The sequence below is a fragment of the Carassius auratus genome, chromosome 10 (assembly GCF_003368295.1).
Source record: "Carassius auratus strain Wakin chromosome 10, ASM336829v1, whole genome shotgun sequence".
Classification (NCBI taxonomy): Eukaryota; Metazoa; Chordata; class Actinopteri; order Cypriniformes; family Cyprinidae; genus Carassius; species Carassius auratus.
The window spans coordinates 11,971,893-11,982,580 of NC_039252.1; the positions used below are offsets into that span (position 1 = coordinate 11,971,893).

General features: G+C 36.5%; 1 protein-coding gene across 1 annotated transcript; it reads left to right on the plus strand.

Moving 5' to 3' along the window:
* Positions 1-2,442: 2,442 nt before the first annotated feature.
* Positions 2,443-10,180, plus strand: LOC113109479 (hephaestin-like protein 1). Its single transcript, XM_026273038.1, has 19 exons — positions 2,443-2,553; positions 3,685-3,967; positions 4,054-4,266; positions 4,798-4,986; positions 5,133-5,387; positions 5,685-5,856; positions 5,969-6,108; positions 6,224-6,355; positions 6,448-6,653; positions 6,747-6,891; positions 7,755-7,967; positions 8,054-8,261; positions 8,336-8,475; positions 8,567-8,692; positions 8,876-8,982; positions 9,146-9,365; positions 9,594-9,733; positions 9,839-10,001; positions 10,101-10,180. The coding sequence occupies exons 1-19, from the start codon at positions 2,443-2,445 to the stop codon at positions 10,178-10,180; spliced, it is 3,243 nt and encodes a 1,080-aa protein (XP_026128823.1).
* Positions 10,181-10,688: the final 508 nt, after the last annotated feature.

A 10,688-nucleotide genomic window follows, 5' to 3' on the forward strand; every position in this document is an offset into this window, starting at 1 on the left:
TGTACTTTTTGTTTGTTTTAAGGTTAGTTACGTTTAATGTATGTTTACTAAACTTTGTTTCAGACAAAATTTCTAAGATGTTTGTACTGTATTTCAGTCAGATAATGAATAAAATAGTTTTAACAGTTTTAATAACAACACTGATAATACAATACTGATATTATAATACTATTTCTGAATCACACTGTCTCAGCTATGTATTTAGATCACATAGTTTCACTTGATATTCTTTAAAGCGTAAAGCCAGGATAGAGAGGCTGAGTAAATGTGGTTTTGACTTTTTTGAGAAGGGTCATTGTGTCAGAGACGCTGTAGAAAGACAGAGTCCCTGCGCTGTGATCCACATACACTAAACAGGAAGCTGAAAAAAAAAAACATAAAAAAATGTAACATTTTTTACAAATTACATTTATATATTATAAAGAAATACACAGATTAGAAATACACTTAAATAATTAAACAATATAGTTTGATTGTTTTTAAAATGAACAATTCCTGGGAGGCAGGTTCTGTGCCAGAGCGCACAAAGTAAATTGGCATGCACAATTTTTATGGGGAGGAGGCTGTTTTGTTTTTTAAAGTAGGCAAATTTTCAGATGCAATGAATATATATATATATATATATATATATATATAATGTATAATGGATATATATATATATATATATATATATATATATATATATATATATATATATATATATATATATATATATATATATATATAATGGATAAACACAAACACTAAACTTGTTAATAGTTAACAGCACAGCCTAGATTAACCCACAGTAAAACAAAACAAATTACAGATTAATCGTTTCGACATTTCTTTTAAAAAACACAGCAAAAATAAATTACGTTTTTGAGAGAAAACAATATAAGTCATGTTTAAGTTGCATTTTTATTACAATTAGAAATAATAATGGCAGGCCTGATAATGTTATAATGTACCAAATAGGATATTTTTAGTTCCCCTCACTTTTAAACAAATCCTTTACATTTAAGTATCAGAACAGAACAAGAATTTAAAATATATAATTCTACTGGATAAACATAATTATAGTATATAATAATATAGGCTTATCTATGAACAAAAAACAAATAATAATAATAATTTAAAGTGAAACATGAGGTAAGGTTGGGCTTACCTCTCTCATTCGGGACAAATCGTTTCGTGATGTTGCCCGTTTTGAAGCTAAACTTTTAGGTAAAACAGGCTTTGTAGTTCACGTGTGCTTCAGTATCGATGGAAAAAAATAATAATGAGCACACCTGCTCACGTCGAATGACTCGAAGAATGACTGTGGTGTCTCCAGTGAATATGTGCAGTGAGGCACCAGCGCGATCAAACAGCTGAAACAGATAATACTCCCTTTTTGGTTACCCAGTAAAGTAATAATTCAAAACGGCAAATGTTAGCAGTTTGAAAAATCAAGAATAATAGCAGAGTTAATAAGATTTTTTTCTAAATGCTGGTCCATTCTCATTTTGAAAATGTTGCCATAATTGTGAATTTTATATCATAATTATAACTTGTGACCTGTGATTTTTACTTCATAATCATGATTGACCAAAGCATTTTCAAAGCAAATGTTCTTAAACAGCTGTGACAAAAAAAAAAAAAAAAAAAAAAAAAGACAAAATAATGGATATTTTTGTGGTGTAGACAATATTTAATATGAAGTATATTTATATTTGTAATATTGGAGACAGTAGGGGCATTGCTAAAGTTTACGGGGCCCAGGATAAAACATTTTATGGGAACTTTTCCCTCAGTAATTTTTATTGTATCACAAATCTCAATTCCACAATTAGTAGGCTAAATAGCATTAGACATCTCAGTTTATCATTTAAATAGAATAGAATTCTTATATAGACTCTCATATATACAACTGAAATGCAATTAAAGATATTCAAGCCATACCATTTTATATTAAAACTTCTCTTAAAACTTATGTTTAAATCCAGTAGCTGTGTTTTGGAACATGATAGCTGGTTCCTAGCTGGTCATTAGCTGGTGCAAGCTGGTTGTTAACTGGTTGTCCATGTTCAAAATCATCTTGGCCACTTTAAACTAGTGTGACAAGATGGTTTGTTGATTGCAATTCCAAGATGATTTACCAGTTTGCACCAGTTAACGGCCAGCTTGAATCAGCTAATAACCAACTACAAACCAGCTACCATATTACAACAAGCCATCTAGATGGGTTCTTCTGGCAGGGAAGGGCTTACCATGAATTTCATGGGTGTGTGAATCCCAGAAGACTGTCATCATGGCTCATGACTGCTCATCTTATTGTATTTGCTGTCACATAATAACGCAGAGCCACACAGAACGTTCCTTTTGAGAAGTATTTGAGGATTTTAGCAAGGACAGTCACGTTTTTCTGAGACTATGGTTACTTTCTGGACCTGTCTGGGAAATTTGAGCATCTTTTGTGCTATGATAGTACAAGTGTCTGGAATCAGCAGAACCTTCTACATTGGAATTCAAGAGGAAAACTGGAATTACGCACCGAGCGGCTATAATCTGATAACTGGGAAACCTATTGCGGTGGATGAGTGAGATTACTATTTATGTATATTATTATTATTGTTACTATATATTAATATACTGTAGAATATATTTACATTTCACACACACACACACACACACACACGCACACACACACACACACACATTCTATAATCTTCTTTATTAATTAAAATTAATCTGATTGAAAAAGGACAAAATAGTAAATGTTTAAAATTGTCCATAAAATGTATAGTGTATATATTGAGTATAAGTGACATAAGTCTCTCTATATTCTATATTCACTCTTTTCAAGTTCTTACAATGAAATTCAGCCATCGTTAATTTTATTGTAATAAAATATTTTTGTTTTTGCATTCATTTTACTTTGTATAGTTATCTATCTATCTATCTATCTATCTATCTATCTATCTATCTATCTATATATATATATATATATATATATATGTATATATATGTATATATATGTATATATGTATATATGTATATATATATATATATATATATATATATATATATATATATATATATATATATATATATATATATACTTATTATTGTTTTGTTCGTTTTTTTGAGGACAGGGAAATTTGCACCACACATAGCATCAACTGAAAAAAAAAAGAAAATACTATCAGAACGCAAAATCAGGGATGCCATTATTCCTTTTTTTGGAAACTCCAGACATGCCGTCACATGATTCTTTTTTTTGTTTTGTTTTGTTTAGATTTGGCATCCTCCCACCTGCACCTTTTCTCTGCACTCGTCTACTAAACACTGTAGCTGTTCTCTCTTTCTTGTTTACCCAGACAGTTTTGAGGACTGACCTTTTCTAGACAATATCTGGTAGTTTGATATACTGTAACTGTATTCATTTGGGGAATTCATTTGATATAGTTTTCCTGTACCAGTGCCCACTAGGAAATTTCCACTACTATCCTTGAATTTACACTCTAAATAAAAAGTTTGTCACTCATTCATAAATAGAGGCTTATTGAAGATAAAGACATATAAGATAAAAAAAAAAAAATCTTCCCTGAATTTTGTGAGTTTTAGTAATTAGATATACATTGCTCACAACACATATTATTTAACACATTCAGTGATGGATTTGTAATGTTTATTGCCCAAATAACCCCATCGGGTTTACAGGTATATTGGACAGAAATCTTATCTTTCTCATGTCTCAGGTATGCATCAGTATTCCTGCAGCGCGAGCCTCAGCGGATTGGCAGTGTGTACAAAAAGGCGATATACAAGCAGTACACAGATGCTTCTTATTCTCAAGAGATTCCCAAACCCTCCTGGCTGGGCTATTTGGGCCCCACACTGAGGGCCGAGGTCCATGATGTCATCATCGTACACCTGAAGAACTTCGCCTCCAGACGTTACTCCATGCATCCTCACGGTGTCTCCTATGCGAAGGACTCAGAAGGTAAAACCTATTTCTCTGCCATTCACTTCTTACATATTTCAAACATTCCACTTTTGCTTTTGTTGACTTCCTCCCGTCTCCACTAGGTGCGCTGTATCCAGACGGAACCTCAGACACTCTGAAGAAGGATGACGGGGTTCCACCGGGTGGAAATTACACCTACATCTGGACCGTGAAGCCAGATTATGCACCTCAAATGGGTGACGCCAACTGCCTGACATGGGCCTACCACTCCCATGTCAGTGCTTCACAAGACATTTCCTCTGGGCTTATTGGAGCCCTTCTCACCTGTAAGAAAGGTAAAGCTTCAACAGTCATTCTCATTGTCAGAAAAAACTAAAACTTTTTAGATAAAGGTCAACTAGAGTTGCTTCAAATGATTAGTTCCCCCAAAAATTACAATTCTGTCATTATTACTCGCCCTCATGTTGTTCCAAAACTGTAAGACCTTTGTTTATCTTCTGGATATTTTTGATGAAATCCAAGAGCTTTCTGGCCCTGCATTGACACCACTGCAGCTAACACCTTCAAGACCCAGAAAGATAGTGAGGACTTCATTATAATAGTCCATGTAATGGCAGTGGCTCAACTGTAATGTTATGAAGCTACAAACTTAATTCGCTGGCGTTTGGATTTACAACGCAGATGTGCGGATCCTAGTTTTTAATCAGAGGAATGCGCACATTTGCATTGTGGTGTTCTCTTTAAATGTGCGACGGAGACTTACATAGAAGAAAGGAATTGTTTAATAAGAAATTTATTCTCGTGGCTTTATAAAATCAGCCCGAATACATACTGAATTGCATATCAAATCAAAATGTCGCTCTCAGGAACCTTGCGTACTTCAGATCACCAGCAGAATCAACGTGCTGATGTGGAGCAGGAACTTGTCCTCCTGTTTAGTGTGGTGGATGAGAACATCAGCTGGTACCTGAAAGAGAACATCCAGACCTTCTGCTCTGATCCCTATGGTGTGGACCCTGCCAGAGAAGATTTCCAAGAATCCAACATGATGCATGGTACACATCTGATTGTTTACTATGAAGTACAATTGTCGCTATTCAGACATAAAATACAAAAAGAAAATGGTGTGGTGAGTTTTTTTCGCAATGGAAACACAAGTTACACAGTTTGAGTCATTATGTAATTTTTCACCCATTTTTAGCCATTAATGGGTACATGTACGGCAACCTGCCGGGCATTGAGTTTTGCCAAAACCACACGGTTGCTTTGCATCTCTTCGGCATGGGAAACGAGATCGACATTCACTCTGTTTATTTCCACGGACACACACTCCTGGACCGAGGGCACCGTGTGGATGTCCTGAGTCTGTTTTCTGCCACCTTTGCCACTGCAGAGATGGTCCCCGCGACAATAGGGACGTGGCTCTTGAACTGCCAAGTCAATGATCATCTGAAAGGTAATTTTAGACCAAGCATGTTAATAACATGACAACATAATGACAAATAAATAAATACTATACTGAGTAGAAAAAAAACACACATAATGGAAACTAAATAAAAAAGTTATATTACGGTATATATATATAGATAGATAGATAGATAGATAGATAGATAGATAGATAGATAGATAGATAGATAGATAGATAGATAGATAGATAGATAGATAGATAGGTTCAGTTTCTTTAAGGAGCTGTACTTGCTGTACCTATGCCTACATGGAACATAGTTCTGCTCTTCCTTGTTGTCTTCCGCAGCTGGTATGCAGGCCTTGTTCAAAGTTACATCCTGCAAGGATGAGATGAATGCCACAGTTCATCTCAGTAGGAAGATTAGGAAGTATTTCATTGCTGCTGAGAAGATTCGGTGGGACTACGCACCATCAGGGATGGACAAACTGACCAACGAGTCGCTGACCAAACCTGGGAGGTCTAACACCTGATTATAATTCACAATCACACATTTATTTACAGTACTTACACCTCAAACCATTACAAAAGTGAATATGAAGCTAATAATAATCATTCTTGTTTGTCCTTAGCATTTCAGAGATGTTCTTCGGGATGAGTGGTGGCCGACTTGGTGGAAAGTATTGGAAAGTGGTTTACAGAGAATATACAGATAAGAGTTTCACCGTAAAGAGAGAACGAACCAGTGCTGAGGCTCATCTAGGCATTTTGGGTAGGATCCTAATCATTATAATGCCAATACTGTTTTTAACTTCTGTTAGTTTAAAAGTGTTTTATGAGATTGATTCAAACCTTACAGTCAGATTTAGTGATCATGATGCCTGTAGGTCCGGTACTGAGGGCTGAAGTTGGAGAAACCCTTCAGGTGATGTTTATGAACAAGGCTGACAGAATCTACAGTATCCAGCCTCACGGACTCCACTACAACAAACCCTTTGAGGGTGTCTTTTATCAAGATGGTGAGACTTTGTTTTCCACCATCTGAATAACTTCTGACAATCAAAAGGTTTGTTCGGTCCTAGAGAGATAAATGTCTTTGAATGTACTGTAGGTATAAAGAGGAAAGGATATCAAGTTCAGCCAGGTGAAAGGTTCACCTACAGTTGGCAGTTGAGGGAGGGACCGTCTGAAAGTGACCCTCCATGTATTTCCTACCTGTACTTCTCCTCCAGCGATCCAGTCAGAGACACCAACTCTGGTCTCATAGGTCCACTGCTGGTTTGTAAGAAAGATGCACTGGATTCCAATGGATTTCAGGTAAAATAAGATTAGGTGCTGGACTGGCCCATGATTTTCAAATAATTACTTTTTATATGTAGATACACATGTATGGTGTGATTTTTCTTACAGAAAGACATCAGTCTGGAGTTTTTTCTGCTGTTTACAGTGTTTGACGAAAATCTCAGCTGGTACTTGAATCAGAACATTGAAATCTTTGACACCAATGAATCAGAATTAGAGAATATGGAGTTTTGGGAGAGCAATAAAATGCATGGTATTTACACACACACACACACACACACACACACACACCTTAGTCGTGCCTGCCCGGGATTTGCTTCATTTTCTGTCTGCCTTTCTAAACATACTCAAAGTCTCGTCTCTAGTATAAACAAACTTGACACATGCCTGCAATGCCTTATTTGTGATACTTTCTACTTTCATCTTCTGTTGTTTTAATTAGTATTGTCCATCTTCTGTAAGTAGTTCTTAAAATCAAAGACCTAGTAAGGTGGCAATCTGTCTGGTTTTTGGTCAGACAGTATAGTTCTGAAATAACATATCCACCTACTACCGTAGTGTTGAGCCGGACACTCATCTTCCTTTTAAGATCTTCACTTTTTAATACTTTATCCAATGATATCAAATGAATGATATCAATACAATGTCGGTTTTAAGTCAATACTGTATATATAGACAGTTTTTGCTTGATTTTGGTTACAAAAATAGTTCCAGAGTCAGAGCAGAACAGATCTCTGATCAATCGTGTTTCATTTCTGAATGATTCAGCATTTTTTATGATTAAGGTGAGTCAATGATTCAATAAACAATTCCTGAAGAATGAATCAGCTGTTTGGAATGAATCAATTGAATGAATCAATCGATCATGACTCACTCATTAAAAATGCCCTTGGAAATCAATTACAGAGTTTTGGAAATCAACTACCAACTGCATTATAGTTGGGCATATGTGCAAACAACTTCCTTCTCACACAGACAGATTACAAATTTAAGTATAGCGGTAAATAGACAAATGAAGTATATTTTTGGCTTAAAAATCTGACTCCGAGTAATGGTCAAATATCAGCTGAAAGTTTCAAATCCACTCAATATCTTTCCTGCTTTTCTGTAATGTAGCTGTGAATGGCTTTATGTATGGGAACCTGCCTGGCCTTGAGATGAATAAAGGGTCAAAGGTCAGATGGCATCTGTTGGGACTTGGCACAGAGACGGACATACATGGTATTTACTTCCAAGGCAACACTTTCCAGAGACAGGGAACAACTCATGACACACTGGGCCTGTTCCCACACACTACAGTCACAGTGTCCATGCAACCGGATGTCAGTGGTCAGTATATCTATCTATACACACACAAACACACATAAGCAATACAAGTCTGCTTGGCACCTTCTACATATTCCCTTTGTTTGTAGGTGTATTTGAGGTGAGCTGTCTAGTGTCTGATCACTATGTTGCTGGGATGAGACAGCTGTACAGAGTGATGGGCTCAAAGGATGAGGACATCTCAGTGTCAGAGTCTCAAATAATAGAGTATTTCATCTGTGCCGAAGAGGTAGAGTGGGACTACTCACCCGATCGCACCTGGGAGCTTCAGAACTTCAACACGACCGAGGACAAGAGGTCAGTTAACAGGCAACGTCTTCTGCTGGAGTCGTGGTATTTAAATGGGATTTATAACCAGATACTTGTCTCAGTCCCGGCAGTTTATTTGTGGGAACGGGAAAGAACAGACTCGGCTCCAGATACAAGAAAGCAGTTTATCGAGAATACACTGATGCCACCTTCAGGACAAGGAAACTGAGACAGCCTCAAGAGGAACACTTGGAGATTTTAGGTGACTTAATAACTATTCAAATGTGTGTTTTGCCTAATGTATCAGGTGTTCCTCATTTGAATAAATGAATGATGTGTGATAATCTTTATAGGACCTATAATCCAAGCTGAAGTAGGTCAGGTTTTGCTGATCACATTCATGAACAAAGCCAGCCATCCTTACTCAATACAGGCACATGGAGTCAGGACCCTTTCTAAACCAGAGGCCGTCATGCCAGGTAAAGGAGCTGAAACCCCCACCCTTTTTTGCCTCTTTATCTCACCTGTGAAATGTATACAAAGGCACCTTCAAGGATTCATAAAGCTGTGTGTTTTGAGCATTACCCGACTTCTGCTACGTTTACCCATTACACAGATCACAGTCTTCTTCTCGTGAATGCAAATTAAACTCTTTACTGCAGGAAATATGACTCAGTACCGGTGGATCATTCCAGTTAAATCTGGCCCAGGAGTGTCTGACCCAAACTGCATTGCATTTGCTTACCGCTCAGCAGTGGACTTTGTTAAGGTAAAGCTCTTAATAACAGAGTAATAATAGAGTTTTAATTCCTTACTGAATGTCACATTATAGTAACAGTTCTAATATGAAAATAATAGTTCTTATTCTTATACTGTATAACAACATTATTGTCATTTGTTTATTTACTTATATATATATATATATTTTATAGGACACAGCCAGTGGTCTCATTGGGCCATTAATAATCTGCAGGAAGGGTGTACTGGACCAGGACAGACAGAGAACGGATGTGGATCGAGAATTTGCTCTCCTCTTCATGGCGTTTGATGAGAATAAATCCTGGTACCTGGAGGAAAACATTCAGTCCTACTACAACAGCTCAGAACCTCTTCTGAGAGATGCTGAGTTTCAGAAAAGCAACAAGATGTATGGTGAGAGCTCGCAAGTAAATGCAACCCAACCCCAGTAAAGTGTTTTGCTGTGATATGCTGAAGGAAAGTCAAATTATGACCACTAGGAGGCATTATTTGATGTATGATGGACTGAATGGGATTCACTAATTGTGTTGTACATCACAGTTTAGATGTAAAAAGGACAACTGTAGAAAGTACATTAATGTAATTTTGGCTCAGAGTTTTGTTTTCTGCCACTATTGACAGGGATCAACGGGAAGCTCTATGCAAACCTTCATGGTCTAGAAATGGTGGAGGGAGAAAGGGTGGTTTGGTACCTGTTCGGGATGGGCAATGAAGCAGATATTCACACCGTCCATTTTCACGCTGAGACCTTCACCTACAAGGTGCACAATAGACAATCAGATTCAATAGAATGAAGGGATTTTTTAGTGTTTTCTGCAAGCAGTTTTCATTCACTAAATGCAAACATTATTATGACTTTTTCTCAGACGGATGAGGCTCACCGTACTGATGTGTATGACCTGATCCCAGGATCGTTTCAGACATTGGAGATGGTGGCAGAGGTCAATGGAACGTGGCTTCTGCACTGTCATGTTGCTAACCACATCCGTGCTGGAATGGAGACAACGTTTATTGTCAAACCCCGATCAGGTGAGTTAAATTTTTATTGGGTTCGTCTCTAATGGCATTATTTCCCAAATGTGAACTCACGGTTTGGAGATATAATGTCCGTGATCTTTTCTTCCACAGGTGGTGGCAGAGGGAGGACAGATTTAAGCATTCTTTGCTTTCTGCTCACAACATTCATGCTCAGACTGATATCTGGCTGATCTTTCTGTGGACATATCCTACTTGACCACAATCTCACCAGATTTATTTAGAACACTGTATAATGTTCAAAAGTTTAGGGTGGGTAGTACTATTAAATGTTTTTGAAAGAAGTCTGTAATGCTCACCATGGCTGCATTTATTTGATCAAAATACAGTAAAACAGTATTATAAAATATGATTCCAGCTTACAACAATAATTTTCTATTCTTCTGATGGTAAAGCTTAATTTTCAGCAGTTATTAAATCAGTGTGTAATGCTTCAGAAATCATTTCCTGAAACAAGTCTTATTATTTTCAATGATAAATTATTATTATTTATTTTCAGGATTTTTTGATGATGAATAGAAAGTTCAACAGAACAGCATTTATTTAGAGTAGAACATTTCTGTAACAGTGTACTTAAATTTAATGCACCTTTGCTGCATTCATTTATCCATGAATAAAAAATATTAACCCCAAACTTTTGAATGACAGTGGATTATTTGTAATTCTGAAGTTACAATAAAG